Source organism: Pistacia vera, unplaced genomic scaffold (genome assembly GCF_008641045.1).
Source record: "Pistacia vera cultivar Batoury unplaced genomic scaffold, PisVer_v2 Contig50, whole genome shotgun sequence".
Taxonomy (NCBI): Eukaryota; Viridiplantae; Streptophyta; class Magnoliopsida; order Sapindales; family Anacardiaceae; genus Pistacia; species Pistacia vera.
In genome coordinates this window covers 1,447,735-1,470,958 of record NW_022196335.1, presented here as the reverse complement: position 1 = coordinate 1,470,958, position 23,224 = coordinate 1,447,735, and the positions used below count along the sequence as shown (strand labels likewise).

The 23,224-nt window shown below is 35.0% G+C and overlaps 3 protein-coding genes across 3 annotated transcripts; 2 read left to right on the top strand and 1 right to left on the bottom strand.

Moving 5' to 3' along the window:
* Window positions 1-2,875: 2,875 nt before the first annotated feature.
* On the top strand, window positions 2,876-9,498 carry LOC116105482 (serine/threonine-protein kinase RUNKEL-like). The gene is made up of 10 exons (XM_031391896.1): window positions 2,876-3,126; window positions 3,220-3,309; window positions 3,763-3,815; window positions 3,990-4,065; window positions 4,803-4,864; window positions 4,948-5,026; window positions 5,118-5,177; window positions 5,310-6,956; window positions 7,257-8,126; window positions 8,246-9,498. Exons 1-10 carry the CDS (start codon window positions 3,079-3,081, stop codon window positions 9,356-9,358), a joined length of 4,098 nt encoding a protein of 1,365 aa, XP_031247756.1. The 5' UTR covers window positions 2,876-3,078; the 3' UTR covers window positions 9,359-9,498.
* A 411-nt stretch (window positions 9,499-9,909) lies between these two features.
* LOC116105585 (classical arabinogalactan protein 26-like) lies at window positions 9,910-10,789 on the top strand. Its single transcript, XM_031391996.1, has one exon. The coding sequence runs from the start codon at window positions 10,293-10,295 to the stop codon at window positions 10,689-10,691; it is 399 nt and encodes a 132-aa protein (XP_031247856.1). The 5' UTR covers window positions 9,910-10,292; the 3' UTR covers window positions 10,692-10,789.
* Window positions 10,790-12,573: 1,784 nt separating this feature from the next.
* On the bottom strand, window positions 12,574-14,729 carry LOC116105561 (acyl carrier protein 1, chloroplastic-like). Its single transcript, XM_031391960.1, has 4 exons — window positions 14,471-14,729; window positions 13,855-13,956; window positions 13,236-13,358; window positions 12,574-12,913 (listed from the first exon to the last, which is right to left on the bottom strand). Exons 1-4 carry the CDS (start codon window positions 14,537-14,539, stop codon window positions 12,788-12,790), a joined length of 420 nt encoding a protein of 139 aa, XP_031247820.1. The 5' UTR covers window positions 14,540-14,729; the 3' UTR covers window positions 12,574-12,787.
* Window positions 14,730-23,224: the final 8,495 nt, after the last annotated feature.

The window sequence follows — 23,224 nt, the reverse complement described above, 5'->3', positions numbered from 1 at the left end:
CTATTGGTATTTGAAAATTACCGGAATCTTATATTACTTGACAACCAAACGTGGTAATCAAATAATATAAAATGACATAACTCTAGCAATCTCACATAACCTCCAACCAAACACCCCCTTAAGTTTTATTGTGTGAAATGTTGGTCTGAAACAAATTTGTTCACACCGAGGGATTGTTGTGACTTTGCAATCACTCAATAAAACATCGTTACAGTAATAAACTCACTCAAATTGAGAGCTGTTTATTGACCTTGCAATGACTAAACGAAAATTTGTTGCCCTATAATCACTCAATAAAGATGCACTGTTGTTAAGGGTGTCGATGGGTTTTCCAACATAACAAAATTACAAAATTGATAAAAAAATGAAGAAGAGTTTTTATTAGCTAAGCATATATCCCTAAACCACTTCCACATAGGATTCATATGGTTTGAGCCCTCGAACCTTCGGATGTATATAGGCTTTTCTATGCTCCATCCAGAGACGTAATCACACTATAATATAAGGGTTCAATTGAACTCGCTCAAACTTAAAAAATAAAAAAAATATTTTGACTACTTAAATTCATATTGAGCCCACTCAAACTTTGAAAAAAAAATAAAAAAAATTGTATATTTTATATTATTTACAATTTTGACCCTATTTAAATTCATATTAACCCCGCAAAAATTTATTTTAAATTTTATCAACTTGAATGTTTTGAACCCAGTCATTAAAAATCTTGGCTGCGTCCTTGGCTCTGTCCCATAATGTTGGTGGCATGACGGTGTGTGAGATGGTAGCTCTTGGTCACAATTTGGCTAAAAAAGTAACAAGTGGTGGAAAATGTGTCATTCATTAATTTAGGTTAATGTGATAAGAATCTAAGAACATGTCTATAAACATGAAAATATAATAGGTAATACTACACTTACAACTCAATCTCATAAATTTTCTTTTACAACCTCGACGTGACAACTTGTAATTAGTCAGCTCGCAAATGGGTTTCGTATGTTCATTATGAGTTGCATTGCTTATTTGCAAGATATCACGTTAGGCTTATGAAATAAAGTTTGTAAGATTGAGTCGTAACCAAATTTTATCCAAATATAATTCATGTCAATGACAGATGCCAGTATGCCACGCTAATTGTCACTAATTTGCAGTTACTTTCGAGTCTCCTTCCTCTAGGCAAAATTTGCGGGTTTGGGCAAACAGTAGCCTAGTTACCATTGTTCGGCCCATTAAACCAGATAAAAACTATACTTGGATTTTTCCAAGTCCATTGCCATTTAGACACATGTCGACTTCCCATCGACTCAGATCTATTGCACATTTAACAAAAATGTCTGGCCCATTGGGCTTTTTCAGGGATGGTTATCCACAATCCATAGAATCTCATCTTTTTCCTTCGTTTATCAAATTGAAATAAGTTGAATTTCCCCCACAATACTCATTAATAGAATATAAGTTGAATTTTTTTTTTAATTAATCACTAAGGTTTTGAGTAAACCTTGGCATCACAACTATCATTTTTTTTTTATTGTCACAAAGCTCCCTAAGGTGGAATATATAAGATATACGCAAAAAATAATTATGAGATGGACGGTTAATTATTAAATAACGTAATGAGAAAAATGTTTTTAACCTTAATTTGATCGGACCAAAATAATTTATATGTAATTTTTTTCTAATTGTTAAATATTTATTTGTAACGCATCTACTTTAGAACATGAATTTTCTTAGCTTAAAAGCATGATCTAAGTGAATCCAAGTTACTTTATATTAAATATGATGAAATCACAAGTGAAAAGAATGTAAAACAAGTTTAGTGTACCTAATATTTCCTCGTTTATTAATTTAAGGTTTATTCAGGAGTGATTTATTTCAATAATATTTAGGTGTATTAAGTTGGTTAAATAGATTAATATGTTTCTTGTAAAAAAAAAAAAATTTGTTAACTGCTTTAGTATTGTTTCTCATAAGACAAAGTCTGTAAACTACTACATTATTGTTGTGTTACAAACACTTATAATTTTACATAATTTGTTTAATTTATATTATTACATGGAGTTAGGATGAGAATATAAATGTGAACCTGGTCAGATGATAAGACTTTAAGTTATCAAAAGATTTTGTATTCTAGTCTCATAAAGTGGTCACCTACCACATTTGTGAGGGTGTTCAATAGATCCTATGACGTGGAAATTATTAGAGATGCATGCAAACTGACCCTTCGACACCCTACAGTATTGTTGTGTTACAAACACGTATAATCTTACATAATTTGTTTAATTTATATTATTACATGGAATGAGAATGAGAATATAAACGTGAACCTAGTCAGATGACAAGACTTTAGGTTATCAAAAGATTTTGTATTCTAGTCTCACAAACGTGAACCTACCACATTTGTGAGGGTGTTCAATAGATCCTATGACATAGAAATTATTGGAGATGCATGCAAATTGACCCTCTGACACCCTGTTGTATATATATAAGAATGAAATAATAATATAAAATAAGTAACAAAAATGGAGTTCATTATAAAACATTTGGAAAAAAAATTATTTATTATTTCTAAAAAATTTAAATGCCTTAGAATTTTATAAAACCTATTTTAAAATTAAATTATTTTAGCTTAAAAACTTTCAAATACACAATTTTTTTTTTTTTTAAATTTCTTTCTCTATCCTAAAGCCAAAAAGTAGGCACGCAAAATTACCAAACAGTATATGAAGTAACCATTTGGAGGTGCAAATCACGTGACTTTATTTAATGCCGTTGCAAATCCCGTGTTGTTTGGATACGAGGCGCACTTCATCCCCGACAGGTTTTTTTTAATTCCAGCTTTTGATTTTCAATTGCATTCATATTCCCGCTCATACACACTGTCCGTCCTCTGTCTCTCTCTCTCTCCATCTCCATTTGACCAATCAATCACTAGCCGTTTCTTACGCTAATCATATCCACTCCTTGGTTCAAGCAAAATCTCTCCCAATTTTTTTATTCCCACACTACCGCAAACTGGCATTTTCTCTGTCGGGATCTCCCTCACGGCAGAGTTTCATCGCTAAATTGAAACCCTAGGTTGCTGAAATGAATCACTATCACATCTATGAGGCCATTGGCCACGGCAAGTGCTCGGTAACTTCTCTCAACTCTTTCTCAGTTTTTGGCTCCGATAATTTGTTTGAAATTAGTTTGAGATTCACTTAACTTTGTTCGGATTGTGTGTAGACTGTTTATAAAGGGAGGAAGAAGAAGACTATCGAGTATTTCGCTATTAAGAGCGTCGATAAATCGCAGAAGAGCAAGGTTCTTCAAGAAGTAAGCGAGATTTAGTAGTTGAGTTTGATTGTTAATTTGCGTGATTTTGTGTTTTATTTTAATTGAGGGTTAAAACGTGAATCTGCTAAAAAAAAAAAAAAAAAAACAAAAAAAAAAAGATTAGATGAAAAGGATATGATATTTGTGTAGTGGTTTGATGCTTTTTGAGCCAATTTGAAATGTTTTAAGGCTAAAGTGATTTCGGCAAGTTGTGGATTTCTAAAGATTTTAAGCTTAATCACTAGGTAGTAAGCAAGTATGAGAAATGTGGTGTTTAAAGTAATATCAGATTTTAGTTGGTTATAATTTTGAAATTTATGTTATGAGTAGATTAAATCAAAGTCCAGAGATATAATTCTACCGAAGACATTGTTAATTTCACATTGGTTGCAATTGAAATCCAGCACCATTTGACTCACTGTTTGGGCCTTTTGTTTTTTGATTTTAATGCAGGTGCGGATACTTCACTCTCTAGATCATCCAGACGTTTTAAAATTCTATTCCTGGTAAGTTTGCTAATAAGCAGAACTACAAAAGTCACTATGGTTGGTATAGTTGTGTTGCTTGATGTTTCCTCTTTGAATTTTAGTATATTGTTTTTCACTGGGAATTATGGTTGATTTTATTTTTTAATCAAAAGTTTTGCTTCCCTCTTACAAGTATTTTTGTTTGCCAACCAGGTATGAAACATCTGCTCATTTGTGGCTAGTTCTGGAATACTGCGTTGGAGGTGATTTAATGACCTTACTACGGCAGGTATCCTTCACTTTTGTTTTTGCGTTCACTTTTTATGCTTTGGTTCTTTTCCTGAGCACGAAGGGCGTGGTCAACTTTTGGACAACATCATTGATAATTCCATGGGTAGATATATTTCAACAGATTATAAGTAACGAGGACACATACATGGATTGTTATATCCAACAAAAAACATATGATCTTTGACAGTATGTAATTTTCAAAACGTCAGAAAGATGATATAACTCTGAGCTGCACTTGATCTTTTACCCAAAAATTCTGAACCACCAAAATATGCCCATACATGGGAAAACTATTCAATCCTGATACTTTGTTTTCAGACAGATTGCAGTTATGTAATTGTTTCTAATCTAACTACTGACTTTTGTACTTTAACCAACTTAGCATATTTGATCCTCAATACATATATTTGTTTAAAGCAACTGCGGATAACATCAAGTTCCTGTCTGTTAACAATTCCTTAGGTCAGCTGTATTAAGTGCTCTAAGAAAACATTAAGGCATCTTTCTCTACATTATGTCTCCTCTGAGTTATTTGAGGGCTGTCTAAAATAAACCACTGCTCTAATACATGGAAAATTTATGATTCAGCAATAGTGGAATTGTTGGTTTGCAAAGTTATGTTATAGTATCAACTTAATATTGTAATGAACATTGTCATAATACTAATATGGAGTCTTTTTATTTATGTTATGCAAATTTAGAATTGCATTGTAATTCTTTATAGATGAATTGCAGGATAATCAGCTACCTGAAGATTCTATTCATGATCTTGCTCTAGGCCTTGTCAAAGCTTTGCAGTAAGAAATGCTCATTTTTTTGTTTATTTCTTCTTGTGTAGTTGTTACATGTAATGTTTTCTGGCTGTGGTCACTATTGTCAGGTTTTTACATTCAAAGGGAATCATTTACTGTGACTTGAAACCATCGAACATCCTATTGGACGAGAATGGACATACAAAGGTGATTATGCATTTTGTTTTCCTCTTATGATTTGGATGTTGTGAGGATATTTGTAATTTATTAACAAGCATCCTTATCTTTGTGAATGCAGCTATGTGATTTTGGGTTGGCAAGGAAATTGAGTGAGATATCTAAAACTCCTTCTTCCATGGTATGCTACTATCCTACATACTGTAATGTTTTACTTGTTATGCTTATGGTTTGGATGATCTTAGTCATCAAGATTTGACATTAGTTTTTCTTACATTTTTTCTTATTTTTGTACTTCAATGAACTTTTGTAGTTGCCTCAAGCAAAACGTGGAACACCCTGTTACATGGCTCCTGAGCTCTTTGAGGATGGAGGAGTCCATTCTTATGCATCTGATCTGTGGGCCCTAGGTTGTGTACTATATGAGTGCTATGCAGGTCGGCCTCCCTTTATGGCAAGGGAGTTCACTCATCTAGTAAGATCCATCCTTTCAGAGTCAACGCCACCTCTTCCGGGTACTCCAAGCCGTCCTTTTGCCAATTTGGTCAATTCTCTACTAGTAAAAGATCCAGCTCAAAGAATGCAGTGGCCTGATGTGTGTGGACATGTTTTTTGGAGAACTAAATTGACTGTAGTGCCTTTACCTCCTCAGCCTGCTTTTGATAATATGATAGAATCATACATTAAACCATGCCTCTCAGAACGTAACGGTGATAGATCTTTACAAAGCAAGACTCCTCCTAAATCACGTGAAAAAGATGCAAAAGGTGGTATGAAACAGGATGAGAATTCTATATTGGGATCAACTCCAGTCAGGGGTACACCAAGTGGCCGGAAGACACAAACTAAGGCATCTGGCAGAGTAGTCGAGGAGAAACAGAAAGATGCTTCCAGTGCTACTAGGCGTGTCAATCTCTTACGCTTGTCAAGAATAGCAAAAACAAACTTAAAGAGGGAGAATGAGAAAGAAAACTATAGAAGGCCCTTGCCTAATGGCTCTGAGAATGATTCTGAAGTCAAAATTGAGGACACTAATATGGAACTTGATTTTAATGAAAATGCTGAAGATGAGTCACAAGATGAAGCAGATGGGTCTGATAATCCTCCTTGTACAACTGAGGACCAATCACCTATTCAAACTCCACATCATGAGAAACTGGAAGAGAGTGGCCGCAACTTACATCATTTAGACACACCACCTGTATATAATATGCCTGCCTCAGATGAATCAAGGAAACCTGATCGTCAGTCATCTTCAGAGCATGTTGAAGTGGCTGCTACTCCACCCAGTGTCAGCCCTCAACTCAAAATTCAGAGAATTAAAGAAGGTTCAGTGCCTGCCCATGATTCTGATTCTTCAAGATCATCTAACATCCTTTCACAGGTACTTTGGCATCCATCAGATCTTTCAGTCCGGCCTGTAATGCCCAGCAGAAAAGCTGATAAAGTATCAGAAGTATTTCCTTCACTTCCATTTGAGGCCCTGCAAGCATCTGATTTTGTGAAGATGTCAAAGGAGCAGCTGGATGCTCTTAACAATAGGATTCTAGCCATTCTTAATGGAAACGCTAGTGTTGGGGAGAAGCAGAATGTGATTAGATACCTTGAAATGTTGAGCAATAATGCCGATGCAGCCAATATCTTGACCAATGGGCCAATCATGCTCTTGCTTGTTAAAATGCTTCGGCTGTCTAAGACATCCGCTTTGCGAGTGCAGCTAGCTTCGCTTATTGGCTTGCTCATTCGGCATTCTACTTTTATTGAAGATGATTTGGCAAATTCTGGAATTTTAGGCTCACTAACTGATGGCCTTAGGGACAAGCAAGAAAAAGTGAGGAGGTTTTCGATGGCTGCTTTGGGTGAGTTGCTTTTCTATATTTCAACACAGAATGAACATGCCAGAGATAGCAATCCACCAGAATCTCCATCAAAGGATAGCCGGGCAGCATCTGGCTGGCAGGTTAGCTTTGTAATCTATTGCTACAACATTTCTTTTTTGTGACACATCATTTGTGTTTCTATTTAACTATTCTGTGCATTTTTGGTTCTATATACTTCCAAAAAGCCAGAACTTGTGATTGTACTCCGTTAATTCGCTTACTGTATGTGTTTTCTCCATTTTTGTGCATCTATTGAAGTTTAAAATTGATGCTCTCAGATAGCTGTTGGTTACAGGATAACTTAGATCCTTTGAGCATTATTAGCCTGCTCTTCTTCTACTTTTCTCTTTTTGGTTAACTTTCTTTTGTTGGATAAGCAGGTTCCAAATTCGTTGATTTCATTGGTGTCTTCAGTTTTACGTAAGGGGGAAGATGATATGACTCAACTTTATGCATTGAGGACAATTGAAAACATCTGCAGTCAAGGTGGACACTGGGTTGCTCGTTTCATTACCCAGGATGTCATTACCAACCTGTGTTATATATACAGAGCTGCAGGGAAACAGGAAAGCATGAGGCTAACTGCAGGATCATGTTTAGTTCGCCTTGTGCGCTTCAATCCTCCTAGCATTCAGCCAGTTATGGAGAAACTTTCTTTCAAGGACATAGCATCTGTCCTTGTTAAGGGTAGTCCACGTGAGCAGCAAATCAGTTTAAATCTTCTAAACATGGCCATGCTTGGAAGCCATATGTTTACCAATCTTGGACGACACCTTCTATCCTTGGTGGAGGATAAGAATCTGGTCCCTAGTCTTGTGTCTCTAATCGAACAGGGAAGTGAAGTTCTAAGGGGAAAAGCACTTCTTTTTGTTTCTCTCCTTTGTAAGAATGGAAAAAGGTGGCTGCTGCACTTTTTTTGCAATGCTAGGTTACTTTCGTCAGTGGATAGATTGGCAAAAGAGAAGGACAGTTTTGTGCAGCAATGTCTGGATTCATTTGTACATGTTGTGACATCTATTATACCAGGTCTACTAGATACTATAACTGGAGATATTCAACAAATGATGGGAGGAAGGCGCCATGGGCAGATCTCTTCCCTCACCAGCCGAGCTGCGCCAAAAACCAGTGTTCATTTGTTTCCAGTTGTTCTTCATCTTCTTGGGAGCTCATCATTTAAGAATAGGGTGGTGAGCCCTCTGGTCCTGCAGCAGCTGGCAAATCTTATTAGAGTTGTGGAGACACCATTTCAGGTAAGTAACCACTATTTGCTGCTTGGTCATCACTGGATTTCATCATAGAAAAGACATTTGTGTTCTTTCTGACTGTCAAGCAAAACTTTAGGGTATAAAAATCATCTTTTTATTTTCAGGGGAGAGATGACTTTCAAATAACTCTTTTACGAATTCTGGAGTCTATTGCGGAGGAGTCCTCGTCAATTCTTGGGAGCCCTGACGTTTTTACCCGTGAAATTCTTCCTAGTCTGGCTGTTCTATATAAGGGTAATAAGGATGGTGATGCCAGATTTTTGTGCCTGAAAATTTTATTTGACGTGATGATCATTTTTCTGAGTGAACCTTTTGAGGATCAGCAGAGATTGAAAGACTTGAAGTCCATATCCAATTCTCATTTCCTTCCTCTGTACCCTACCTTCATTGAAGATGAAGATCCCATACCCATGTATGCACAGAAGCTTCTTGTGATGCTCATAGAGTTTGATTATATTAAAATTTCAGACATTCTACATCTGAAGACAGTTTCACAATGTTTCGAGTTTTTGCTCGGTGATCTATCAAGTGCAAATGTAAACAGTGTTAAATTGTGCCTGGCTCTGGCATCTGCTCCTGAAATGGAATCCAAGTTACTTTCTCAATTGAAAGTAGTTAGGAGGATTGGAAACCTTTTGGAGTTTGTATATGCAAAGGGTATGGAAGATTTTCTTGAACCAACTCTTGGCCTGTGTAGAGCTTTTCTTCTGCGTTCAGTAGGCTGTAGAAAAGGCGTCATCAACAAAGAACCAGCACTCTTAGGTGATTGCCCTTCTGAGTTTAGCAGTGCAATTGATCAACAGCAATGTATAAGAGACATAATGGATTTTGGTGGAAATGTCGGTGTCTTGCTGGACCTAAGTGGATCGCATGAACCAAATATTGCCGATGTGGCATCTGAATGTGTTGTATTGCTACTCAAGTCAGCTCCAAGAGAAGCCACCACAGGATTTCTTACTAATCTTCCAAAGGTTACTGTGATCCTTGAGTCTTGGCGCAGGAACAACTCTCAATTCATTTTGCAGCGGATGCTGCATGCTCTTGGTTATTCTTGTAGTCAATATTTGTCACACGCAATGATTCTATCCATATCTATTCCGGAAATCTCAAGGATTGAAGCCATTATTGCTGAGCTGAAAACTTCAGGTATACCTGCTTTAACAAATGCTGCCTTGCTTGCAGCCTCTGAGTTGCAGCGGCTGCCTCGATGCATTTGAAGTCCTGGAAACGGCATGTGAGTTGCTCTTCCATCTTGTTTTCAGCAATCGCCTCTCGGGTAATTTATTGCCTTAAGTTGCAAGTGCTCTTAGAATTCATTCATCGGCTTTTCACTAGGACATGAAAAGCTATTTTCGTGAAATCTTGAGGGGGAGGTCAATGATAAATGAAATGTGAGGCTTGTCCTTGTATAATCTACGTATACTTTTGTATCATCTATACACTTGTTCAATGAGTTCTTTTTCCTGAAAATTTGCTCATAAGCAAATTAGATCACCTTCTATGCAATTCTTGTTCTTCAAAATGTTGTTTACATAACTTTTTCTCATAGCTCATTATTTTGCCTTCTTTTTACCTGAGTATAAAAGTTTTTGTTTTTCAAAATAATCCTATGTTTTTCTTTATTGCTATAATTAAAATTATTATTAGCATATAATTGGATTAATTAAGAGTAGTAAACAGGCAATTAATTAACAAGGTGTTGTTGATTCCCTAATCCCTTACACATAACTTCATAAATAACCTGTTGGGTTTGTTTCAGCCAAGGTTGAATGAATTGATTAACCGAAAATCAGGGAGCGCCAAAATCACGGTGGTCATAAAGGGAATCCCTCTTCTAACAAACATATCAAAACAAAAGTTATCGGACCAACCTTTGTCTCTTCCTCGAACATGCCAACCTGTAATTTTTCATCATTACCCACTCAAAACATGCCATGTGGCACTTGACCCCACCAACAACTCTTAGTCATACCTTTAAAACACTTCCATCATAAATTCTTCCAGCAAAAGCCCACATTCACTCAATCACTCAATACTTTCCTTCCTTAACCGAAAAAGAAAGAAAAGTTGCCCATTTTACACAAATATACCCATTAAATTACACTCTCCAAGTCCAAGCAATAAGTGTTTGCATTGATTTCTCCATCATTAATGGCCTCCTTTTGCCTCCTCGTATTACTTCTTTTTATGAACTCACCTTTGCTCTCTTTAGCTTCTGATCATCATCTAAATTCAGAAGCCTCTCCTTCTTCCATCTCAGCTTCGCCTGCATTTTTAACAAGTCCTACTTACCAAGAACTTTCGCCTGATATTTCTCCACTCTTGCCTTCTCCTGGTGGGGTGGTGCCTACTCCAACTGGCTCTTCTGTGCCCACCATTCCCTCCAACCCCAGCCCGCCGAACCCGGATGCCCCTGGCCCTGCTTTTTCGCCGTTCAGCCAATTGCCGGCCGCTTACTCCATGGCACAGAGAAATCTAGTTGGCCAGTTGAAGAAGCTACCTCTATATGTTGCAACGTTTTGGTCATGCCACCACCTTCTCAGGATATGAAATAAAAGGTTACAAATCTTTGTTTATGCTCTTTTTTTTTTTTTTTTGGTTTGATCAAAGTAACATGAGTCATAATGTATGTAGTTAGTTATTCTGTTTTGTTGAGAACTATCTGAATCTTAATTAATGATTTAAGTTTTCCATCAATTCAAGAGAAGTTTGTGTTGCTGCAAATGAAAGCTACAGTGGGTTGTTTTGAGTGATGAATAATGAACATGTTGGGGCCAATATAATTGGAATCATCTTCTCCTGGTTAAAAGTTGAACTTGCAGGAGATCACATGGCTCGGTGTCAAATCCATATGGGAAGAAACTATTTCTATTCGAAAAGGACATGTGAGGAGCACCGATTTGAGAAAAATTAGGTTGGGAATTTGTTGAATAATAATGTGTCAAATCTTGGCATTAATTAATTAAATCATGATGATTAGGTAAGGTAACCAGTTTTGTCTGTTACTGTCCTCGCACTTTTCCACCGAAGTCTTTAAGTGGATGTGGATCTTTTTCTTCCTGCTCACTTGCTCATCTCAAAATTTTATGCTTAGGCATCCAATGCCCTCTTTTTAACATTAACCAAATAGGATAAATGTGTATTCAACTAAAATCACTAATTATATTGGTCATTACTTATATGAAAATTAAAATAAAATAAAACTGTCAATCATAATAGATAATCAATTAAAAAACTATAAAACCCCTCCAAGGTATTCCTAATAATCTCAACTCTACCTTTAAACAAATAATAAAAAGATTGACTCACAACCCAATCTTGTAAACTTTTTCTTACATTTCCAATGTAATATCTCGCAATTGTTCAGACGAGACCCATATTGAGCCTCACAATTTATCAAACAAGACCCATAGTGAGTCGACGAAACCCATTTGTAAGCTGTGACGAGAGTTGTGATATTAGATTATAAATATAGTATTGCCTTAAGAAATGTATCTAATCTCATCATTTCTTATGTTAATAATCATATTTAGTTCTATTGGTTGTTAAATATATAAAAGAAGAAAAAAAAGTCACTAACAAAAGAGAGAAGAATAGTAAGAGTTTTAGTTGAATATTCGGTATAAGGAATAATAGGAACAATTATCCTATACTCTGATTGTAAAAATCACAAAGCATATTTGTTTATCTTTGATTTTCTGAGTAGTTTTTATTTTATTTAATTTCTGGGTAATTTTTTATTATCATAGAATACTCATCCTGAGTAAGCCGCTAAATGTGCGTTTAGTTTATTATTTTAGATAGAATTTTGAGGATAGTATTGAATAGTTGAATAGGGTGATTATTACGAGGTAAAATTTAAAAATTTATAAAAAAAACCCCATAGGTTTGCTAATTTAACTAAACACCCAAATATATATAAAAAAAAATTAAAATGACAAAAACACTCCCATCCATCCACAGTGCCAACTTCTGACCATCACCGTCGAAATCTGACGTTACAGCACAGATTACGCGGATCTGGCTGAGCGTGCGTTGATCTGACTTTTTTTGGCCAGATTCACCACAGATCTGCCCAGAAAAGGTCAAATGACCAAAGAAATGGCTGTCTAACAGCCATTTCTTTGGCCATCACTGACGGCCAAATCCATTGTGGATATGATCGAAAAAGATATCAACGAATTACCGATCATTTCCGATTGTTTTAGACCGTTGTGATAGATTCTGACTACCACCGACGATGGTCGCAGGAATCTGACAACTATGGGTAAATGGAAGTGTTTTTGTTAATAAAAGATTAAGAAACTGATGTCCGTGCATCTTGTGTCTCTGTTGATAATAAAAGATTAAGAAACTGATGTCCCTAGAAAAATTTAGCATAATCCCATCTCTCTTTTTCTTTATTTTTTGAATAGAATAATTATTTTAAGTCTATAGTAAAAACAGGGTGAATAATTGGAGAATGGAATATGTTTATGATAGATTGCCAGCATATTCAGTTCTTCTAATCAAACGAAAAACCACAAAAGAAAAAACCACATCCAATCAAAGTCCAAACCAACTGCATTACGAAAATATTCAACTATAAATTAAAAAGGTTTATAGAAACTGAAGTAGATTTCCGGCTGCTCTTTCCCCACACCATTTTAAGCATTCTTCTCCATGAGCTTCTCAATCAACTCTGCCGCATCTTGAACAGTCAAGATGCTCTGGGCGCTTTCTTCTTCCACGCTAATGCCAAACTCCTCCTCAAGCCCCATCACAATCTCAACCTGGTTATTGCAGAAGAGATTTTCAGTTCAATTGATCCACCGAAATTCCAATGATAGATGAAAATGCACAAAATAAGGTCAGTATCTTCCGTCAAGTCAGAAAACTATGACTAAAAGACAAACCAACACAATAATGTACATACTTCAAGATGAGTAAAAGACAAACCAACACAATAATGTAAATACTTCAAGATGAGTAAAAGACAAACCAACACAATAATGTAAATACTTCAAGATACTTGTTGATAAAAACAAACAAATTACAGCAGGATTGATTTGATGCAGAGTTAAAATGACATAAACAGAGTTCATATTAAGGTACCGTGTCGAGAGAATCAGCTCCGAGGGCCGCAAACTTTGACTCTCCAGTAACTGTAGAATCCTCTGGTAGTGCCAATTGCTTCTTCACAATATCACACACCTTTTTCACTGTCTCTGGCTTTGCCTGCAACAAATATTAGAATTAGCAACACTATTTGACAAATGCATCAACAGGCTCGACAATATTCTAGAGCATGAGGTGTTTTCGCAAGATGGTAAACTACATAATCAAAAGGACGTCTACCTACTTGACCAAATTGTTCCATCCTATAAACACACATGATCTCAATAGAGTACACAAATATAAAAAAAGAAACAACTTCTTGAATGCATAAGATAAAGAACAATCAATCCACCAAACAAACATTTTATAAAAATCATTGAACAGCATTTCATTAAGCATAATGAAGACTAAACAATCCAGAAGTGTAACCAAGTGACCATGTTGAACATCTGCATTTAAGATATTTTAAACCAAAATGCAACAAGACTCGACGTGACAATGTTGGATTTCATCGAGTTCAAGTTCAAGCTTTTGATTTGAAAAGTATATATCTGACTACATCAATTAACAGACATTATTTAATACAATCTTTAGTATTACAATTTGAAAAGCCTACCGCACAGGAAACCCGGAAGCGAGGTGCCGACCGCGACCTAAGAGATGGGAAGCTTTTCCCATTGATGGGAAGTGAAACTGAATTCACACTAGAGATCCTGCCCTGCTCAACAATTCAAACAAAAAAATTAATAAATCTACAAAATATAACACAATTTAAATGAAAACAAATATCTATAATGCAACTATCTTGATAATTAACTCAATAATAAAACCCTTAAATAACTCGGCATGTGCAAAATTTTGGGAAGCTCAAAAAGCAGAATTATAAGTTAACAACTGTAAGAAATTAATAAACATTAAACATGTTTACAATATATATATACACTATAAGATCTAATTGATAGCTTTCAAGCCCTACCCTGTTAAAAAATCATACTTTTACCTTAAAACAAAGACTCAAAATTCATATTCATATCAAAATACTTACTGATCTAAGCTATACTTTAAATTACAACCCTTGATCAGCGACAACAAATACTCAAAATATTACTCTAAAATCGAAAATAAAACATATAATCAAACAAATCAACACAACCCATCTGAAAATAAACAAAAAGATCCAAATCACTCAAAACAAAAGTAACAATGAGATACAAAAGACTCAAAAGAACAACCTGGGTATGTTTCAAAGAGCAAGACATAGAAGTCATGCACAGTGAAGTAGTTCCTGCAACAGAAGCCATTGAAAACGAAAAAGAAAGAGAAGAGATCTGAGAGAAAAAAAGAAAGAAAAGAGAATGGCGGAGAGCACGAAGACTGTGTCTGCGAGAAAGGTGAGTGTTAAGACTGAAACGTTTTATAGATGGAGTTTGGGAGTTCTGAGCGTTTTGTTGTTTCTTTTATACTTGAGAGTTGAAACACTTGGAGGTGTTGTGTTTGTTGAGATCTGTTGCCTACTCTGCTTTGTTTTCATCGAAACGTTTACTCTGTTTGGATACTCTTCTTTTTTTATTCTTCACGTGGAATTTTCTGTTCTCCAGCTGTTTGGTTATGGGCTTAATATCAGGTTGGCAGTTGGCAGATACAGTTGGCTTGCCTCTCTTTGAAATTATCGATTCCATTAAGCATGTTACATGCTACGGTTTTGAATCTATTTGGACGATAATTTTTGTGTTTTTACAAAGAAACCCTCAACTATTTGAAAATTATCACTGATATCCCTTTATTCTAACTCGTTATGTTGAGAGGGGTAAACTAGTAATATTTGTCTTATAAAAAAAGTTTTTTTTTTTTTTTTAAAACAAAAATGTTATGTTTACAATTTCTTCTCACAATCCCGACGTGGTAGTTCGCGATTGGTCAGCTCATAAATGAGTCCCGCTTGCTTGCTATGGATCTCGTTTGCCCATTTGCGAGCTAGTCAATCGCAAGTTGCCATGTCGGGGTTGTAAAAAAAAATTATGGGTGTAGTATTACTTTTTTAAAAGGGATAAAGATTGACTCACAACTCAATCTTACAAACTTTCTCTCACAACTCCGACGTGGTAACTCGTAATTAGACATACATGACCCATAGCGAGCATCTAAAACCCATTGCGAGCTATCATGTCGAGGTTATAAGAGAAAGTTTGTGAGATTGGATTGTAAGTATAATATTACCATTTTTTAAAGAAATACTATGAGTTCGAGCTAATGGCAATTTAACGAAGATAGGATGAAAGGGTACCAATGATAAAGATTTCAAACTGTAAAGGTTCATTTCAAAATTAAAGAAAATTGTGTTATCCGCATGATAAATTTCAAAACACTAAAGTAGTCTTGACATTCTCCACATGTTATTATCATAAAAACGAGCCATTTTTATAATTATTAATATTTATAAAAAAAATTTGTTTTTCTTGTTATTAAAGAATATTGTATAACAATATATTCAATTTATTTATTTTTTAAGAACACTATATATAATTTGACATTTCATAATTTTTTTTTCTAGATTAAAGTAGTGTCCTCCAACTTAATATTGGCATTTGTATTATCATAAATATTTTTTATTTTCATCATTTCCTAAATATCTGAATTGGAAATCTTAATCCTCAACCCCACGAAGATGTGATATCTATTTTCTATTATTTTTTATGTGATTTCTTGATTTAAACACTTTACTATTATATCGGTATTGTCATTATCAATATTCCAAATCCATATAAAGTAAAAGTATTATGAGATAAAAAACGTGGCAATGTGGCATGCACCTTCATATGTAGCAGTGATGAATTGAAAATAAAATAATAATAAAATCGTTTTAATTAAGTAAACAACTTTTCCCACCCAAGGTTTGGTCTAATGACACTTTCCCACCCAAAAAGTTTCAAAACGACACTTTACTATCCAAATGTTATGTTCTGTTAGTAATTTCTGTTAAATACAATACATATTCATTGTAAAGACAAAAATATTGTTTATTATTTAACTTAATTTTTTATTATTTTATGTCATGTCAACCGAGTCAATTACCTATACACCCACTTTTTAATTATAAAATTATTGATATACCCCTAACTATGTATTAAATTTATCAATTTGTCCTTGATTTTTTTCTCCTTCTCTTTCTTCTTCCTCTCTTTTCTTCTTTCTTCTTTCTTTTTATTTCCTTCTCTTTCCTCTCTCAACAGTACTCGACCATTTTCTGTCCTTTTCTCCCCCTCTTTCTCTATCCCTTCCCTTATGATCACCAAAATCTTCTCACACTAATCAACTCACAAAAGCTCCACCGTTATCCAAATCAACACACAACATCATCATCCAAATCAAAAAAATTTAAAAAACTAAAAAAAATAAAAATAGTTGGTGGGCGTGGCAATGGTAAGGTTAATGGTGGCGAGGAGAATAGCCAAGAAAACAACCACAAATCTCAAATCAATCAACCCACCATTCATTCAATTCCAACCAGTAGTCAAAACAAACAAAACAACTCTCCAAAATCCAACAATCTCTCAACCAAAAACATACAACCACAGTAGCGGGCATCGTGCGACGTGCGATTCGACAGCCGATTGTGCGATGAGGTCAACAACAAGAGGCTTGGAGGCATCAATTGGGCAGTTGGGTTTTTGCGACCAATCGCATAATGTCTAGGAGCGATTAATTGCGCATAGGGTTGCTGCAACAGTGGTTGCAACGTGAAAAAGATTGGGAATGACAAGGAGGATGGTCGGGAGGTGAACCGGAGTAATGAAACAGGTTTTGGAATGGATTGTTATATTAAAGTTTACTAATCTTTGTGGTTTGGAACTTTGACTGATGCTTATATGAACTTGATGTATTTACTTTCAATAATACTATACTTACAAAGAAATCTTACAAAGATTTCTATACAAAGTGAGGTAGCAAAAAATGAATGGAAGAGTGAAACAAAAAGTCAAACTCATTAAATTCACTCTTCTATTCATATTTTGCCACATCACTTTGTATGAAAATCTTTGTAAAATTTCTTTATAAGTACTGTAATATTACTCATTTACTTTTTCCGACTAGAAGCGGTGGTTTCGAAGGTTATGGGATAGGAAGGGATAGTGGCCAGTAGCCAGTAGCAGGTGGTGGCAATGACAGGTTATGAAACACTTCGAATTTAAATTTTGATTTTTGATGCATAATGTTGATTGACCACCCTTAGTTATAACGGACTTTTAATCATCATATCCTTCTTCACAACGAAATTTACTAACAAATATGTACTATGGGTAGTAAAATGTCGTTTTGAAACTTTTTGGGTAAGAAAATGTCATCAGGCCAAACCTTGGGTGGGAAAAAGTTGTTTACTCTTATAATTATAAAGTAGTTGCTTTATAGTTGAATAGGATGGCCTAACTTTAGTTTTCTCATTGGAATATATAAGTTACATTTAAAAAATTAATTAAATATTATTTTCTTAATAAAGCATGGCCCATATGAATATTAATTAATTTAGACTTGAATTTTCTTTTTTTGAGCTTGTACTTATATAAAAAAAAGGGTAAGATCAAAGTTTTATTTATAATAATAATTTAAAGTGCAAGTTTGAAAATATAATACAATTTATTTAAATATTAAAATAGAATGCAAAATTTTGTTGTTTTTGGAACCAACTTTTTCAAGTCCTAATCTTTTGCCCGTTTATTGAATGTTATTGAAATCCTTACAAATCACACATATGTAGGACTGAAATCCCTACAAATCGGGATAGAATTTTACTTATAATTCTTTTGGTACAATTTTCTTTTACCTAATTAAGGGATCTATCCACTTTTAATAAATTATTTTCTTGATGAAATTATTTTAAAGTATATGTTATAATATATTTTGTGGGTGAGCACAATTTTAATTTGATTTGAAATTTTAGACTCGAGTCAATTACGTGATTAATAAAAGATGGTGAGTGCAAAAGAAATGACACGTTTAATTCTTTAAATAGAGTTTAAAAGTGTCTTGTAGGAAACATTTGCAAATCTCACATTTGAAATGACTCTATAATACAAGTCCTCCTAATTCATGAATATGATTTAAAACAAGTATAAATAAGAGGGTTCCTATTATAGGAAAGCTCCTTGTGCTTTTCTTATAGTGAACATTTATTGGTTTTGAAAATGTGACTCTAATCTCCGTGTTGTTTGACATTTTTATTGTGAGCAAGTCAAACCCTCATATGTTTGGCACTTTTTTGTTGTGAGCAATTGTTGGTTTTAGAAATGTGACCCATGCCCTCGTGTGTTTGGCCTTTTTTTACAATGAGCACCCGCTGGTTTAAAAAATGCCATCAATTCAATTTTCAAATTTTATCAAAATTTCATCAATTTAACCTCCAAAAAAATTTATTAACCTCTAAACATTGTTGAAAGAAATTAGATGTTACATTGATTGGATTTAGATGAACAGTAAAAAAGTTATTTCATTCAAACTTAAACCGAATAACCTAACAGTGCATAAAAATGGGGGTTAGGGTCACATTGCAAAAACTAGCAGTTACTCACTACAAATAAAGCTAAACACACATGTTAGGGTCATATTTTCCAACTAACATATGCTCACTATAAAAATGTCAAATCATGAGATTTACTATTAAAAAAAAAAAAAAAAACTCTACAAATTAAGATGGGATTTTTACTCATTATTCTTCCTAATACTATTTCTAAGGTCAAATTGTCATATTGCCATATCTTAGTCATTGTCAACGACCATATTTGGCTATCAACGACCATATTTTTGGTCGTTTCCCATGGAAACAGACAGATTGACACATGACCGGTTAGATCCAACTGGTTGTGCGACAAATCGGTGGCTTTCGGCCACTGTTCAACGGTGGTGACCGGTTGTTGGCAATTATTGAGTGGGTGGGAGTGTTTTTGTTAATTTTAAAACTTTTATTGAGAAAGGTAATTGGTAAATGTTTTGAGTTGAATAGAATATGATTGAATTTTGAAGAATATTAAAGCAAACACATTTTTCATTTTTTCAGATAGGATAGTGTTATAAGATAGTGTTAGAATAGGATACCACACGCAGCCATAGATTATGCAATCTTGGAATCCCCTTTTTTAATCGGTTCCTTCATTTTTTATTTTCCACAAATGATAGAAATATATACAATTGAAGTAGTCAATCAACATTATGTCAAAGCCCCTCTTAATTTTATATTTTGAATGATCTCTTTAACTTCTAGATTGTACTAAAATAATTATGTATGTATTATATTATGAATATTTAAAAGGAGATTATGGTAGGCTACCTTTTAACTGTTTCAAATTGATGGCAAGATTTACACTTTTTATTAAAAAAGTGTAGCATGAATGCCCTTTAAACATTCACTATTACGTCGGTATTGTCATTATGGATATTCCAAAATATAGTAAAAGTATTATGAGATCCAAAACGTGGCATGCACCTTCATAAATATTAGGGGAGAACGACTTACACATACCCAAAGTTTATCGTAATGATAAGTTGGTATTCAAAAGGTTTTGAAATGACAAATAGGTACTTTCCGTCATGTTCTGTTAGTGATTTCTGTTTATTACTGTTTATTAATAGTAAAAAGACTAAAATGCCCTTAAAAGTTTGAATTTTAGTTTTTCGTAAATTTAAAATTTTTTTAAAAACCCCCTAAGTTTACAAATTTAACTAAATACCCAAATATATAAAAATTTTGTAAAATAACAAAAACACCCCCACCACCTGCAGTGCCAGATTCCGGCCACCACCGTCGGAATCTGGTCGGAAAGTTGCGTTATGACACAGACCGGTCGGATCTGTGTCGTAACGCGTCAATCTGGCTTTTTCCGACCAGATTCGTGGCTGATCTGGCCGGAAAAGGCCAGATCTACGGCCAGATCTGGCCGTTGACGCCGCAAAACTCCATCTGCGGCGTCGACGGCCAGATCTGGCAGTAGATCTGGCTATTGCTTCGACAGCCAGATCTTGCCTTTTCTGGCCAGATCCGTGGCGGATCTGACCGGAAAAGGTCAGATCGGCACGTTACGCGTAATGTAGTTTTCCGGCCAGATTCCGGCGATGGTGGCCGGAATCTGGCACTGGGGTGGTGGGGGAGTTTTTGTCATTTAACAAACTTTTTATATATGGGGGTGTTTAATTAAATTAGCAAACCTAGGGGGTTTTTTAGAAATTTTTAAATTTATAAAAAACTAAAATTGAAACTTTGAAGTGCATTTTAGTCTTTTCACTATTAATAAACAAAAATCACTAACAGAACATGACGGAAGGTACCTATTTGTCGTTTCAAAACCTTTTGGGTACCAACTTGTCATTACGGTAAACCTTGGGTATGCACAAGTCGTTCGACCTAAATATTATTGATGAATTGAAAGTAAAATAATAATTTGGTTTTAATTAGAGTAAACGACTTTTTCCCACCTAAGGTTTGGTCTAATGACGCTTTCCCTCCCAAAAAGTTTCAAAACGACACTTTACTACCCAAACGTTATGTTCCGTTAGCAATTTCCATTAAATACAGTGTATATTCATTGTAAAGACAAAAAATACTCTTTAGTCTTTGCTATCTGATCTTAATTTTATGTCATGTCAACATAGTTAATTACCAATATACCCATTTTTTTAATTATGAAATTANCGGTTTGACAACCGGTTGGGTAGCCGGTTGCGTAGGTGAGGTTGATGACAAGAGCCTTGGAGGCGTCACACTAGGCAGCTGGGTTTTTGCGATCGACCGCACGATGTCTAGTTGCGATCAATCACGGATAGGGTTGCTGTGACAGTGAGAAAGAGGGCTAGTTGCAACATGAAAAGATCGAGAATGGCGAGGAGGATGGTCGGAAGGTGACTTGAGTAAGGAAGCAAGTTTTGGAATTGGATTGTTATATTAAAGTTTATGAATCTTTGTGGTTTGGAACTTTGACTGATGCTTATATGAACTTGATGTATTTACTTTTTCTAACGACAGGTGGTGGTTACAGAGGTTATGGGACATGAGGGGATGGTGGCCAACAACAGGCGGTGACCAGTAGACTTGGCAAAGGGTAGGTTAAGTAGCCACGGGTAATTGGTCGATGGGTACTTTTTTTTTTGAACGGGTAGGAAAAGGAATTACCCGTATCTGCCCATACGAGTACAGGTCGACCTGTGGGTCACCCACAAAATCTGAATTTTGTCTTTTCTTTTCTTTTTTTCTTTATCTCGAAGGGAAGGTCTTCCAACTTCCAGAAAAGCAATTTTCACACAATCGATATAAACACCAAAAATTGTAAGAAGATTTCTCAAAACCAACTTCAAATATACCATTCATTATTATTGGATAAGGGGTACACCCATGATGGGTTACCCCAAGCGACGTGGGTGAGATGAAACTGCCAAATGCAGTTTCTCTCTAACCGCTGCCATATAAAAGGAAAACCTTTTCCTTTTAGAAACGTTACGAACACTGTTACTCTAAAAAAAACGAAAAGGAAAAGTACGCTCTCTCTCTCTCTAAAAAATTTGGAAAACAGAAATACATTCGTGCCTTTCTTCCAGATTAACTTTATTGCTTCAGAGATAAGGAGTAGAGGTATTTATGCTGTGTAAATTCATTGTAGTTCATTTATGTACAAATGTGATTGCAATGGTGACTATGATCTTGGGATAATGTTAGGATATATGTTATTCTATGTTATTTCCAACAATTATAATATGATGAAACCTTCCTAGTTGACATTTAATCACCATCTTGATGATTCCTTCCCTTACAAAGAAGTAATATTTCTTAGGCAAGGACAGCGCAGAAGGGATCACTAAATTGTTTATCCAAATAACATAATCCTGTCCCGAATCTACATACAAGAAAATCTATAAAGAAAAAGAAAAAGAAAAAGAAACTGCTGAATGTAATTAAGAAAGGCATACATTAGGATCAAATGAAGGCAACAACCATTTCTCCTCCTTGGCTACTTCGTCTGTGTCGTTGTATTGACATGAAACAGACCACAAGCGCTATAGTCATAGAGATGGCCAAAAAGCTCATAGCTTGGAAAGTAGAAGAGAATTGTCACTCTTGTAGATTGCGTGAGAGAGAAATGGGTGAAATAGTTCAGTGCGTGAGAGAGAGATGGTTGCACTTGCGTAAGAGAGAGATGGTTGCGCCTGCGTGAGAGAGAAAGAAATGGCTGTGTAAGGAAGAAATTAGGAGAGAAGAGATTGAGACTGAGAGCTACTGGCTGGGCGTGGGTGTTGGTTTAGCATTAAGAGAAATGGTTGGGCGTTGGACGACATGGATGCTGGGTAGCAGAAAATGAAATTAGGAAATTAGGGTTTTATCTTTTTTTTTTTTTAATAAAATGCGGGTACCCGCGGGTATCACCTGACCCTCCCGTAATTTTCATGGGTGGGTCGAGTACGAATAATTCTAGTCCGGGTATATATTATAGACACTCGTACCCTCCCGTTTTACCCAGGTACTCGTGGACCCGTGGGTACAATTCAAAGTTTGCCAGGTTTAGTGACCAACGACATGTTATGAAACACTTCGAATTTTAAGTTTTGATTTTTTATGCATAATTTTAATTGACCACCTTTATTTATGATGGACTTTTGATCATCATACTTTTCTTTGCAATGAAATTTGCTAAGGGATCAGTAATGTGGGTAATAAAGTGTCATTTTAAAACTTTTTGGGTGAGAAAGTATAATTAGGCCAAACCTTGGGTGAGAAAAAGTCGTTTACTCTTTTAATCATAAAGTGGTTGCTTTATAGATGAATACCAAAGCCTAACTTTAGTTCTCATTGGAATATAATAACTTACATTTAACAAATTAATTAAATATTATTTTCTTAATAAAGCATGGCCCATATGAATATTAATTAATTTAGAGTTGATTTTTCTTTTTCAAGCTTGTACTTAATATTAAAAAAAAAGGGTAAGATCAAAGTTTATTTATAACAATAA

Bases quoted from the DNA above. Each gene is read 5' to 3' on its own strand.
- LOC116105585 (XM_031391996.1), top strand. From the start codon at position 10,293: ATGGCCTCCTTTTGCCTCCTCGTATTACTTCTTTTTATGAACTCACCT.
- LOC116105561 (XM_031391960.1), bottom strand. From the start codon at position 14,539: ATGGCTTCTGTTGCAGGAACTACTTCACTGTGCATGACTTCTATGTCT. The intron at 13,359-13,854 runs GTAGGCTTTTCA...TATTTGTTGCAG, and splicing joins GCTTCCGGGTTTCCTGTGCG to GCAAAGCCAGAGACAGTGAA. The intron at 12,914-13,235 runs GTACCTTAATAT...TGCAATAACCAG, and splicing joins GAGCTGATTCTCTCGACACG to GTTGAGATTGTGATGGGGCT.
- LOC116105482 (XM_031391896.1), top strand. From the start codon at position 3,079: ATGAATCACTATCACATCTATGAGGCCATTGGCCACGGCAAGTGCTCG. The intron at 3,816-3,989 runs GTAAGTTTGCTA...TTTGCCAACCAG, and splicing joins GTTTTAAAATTCTATTCCTG to GTATGAAACATCTGCTCATT. The intron at 5,027-5,117 runs GTGATTATGCAT...TTGTGAATGCAG, and splicing joins ACGAGAATGGACATACAAAG to CTATGTGATTTTGGGTTGGC.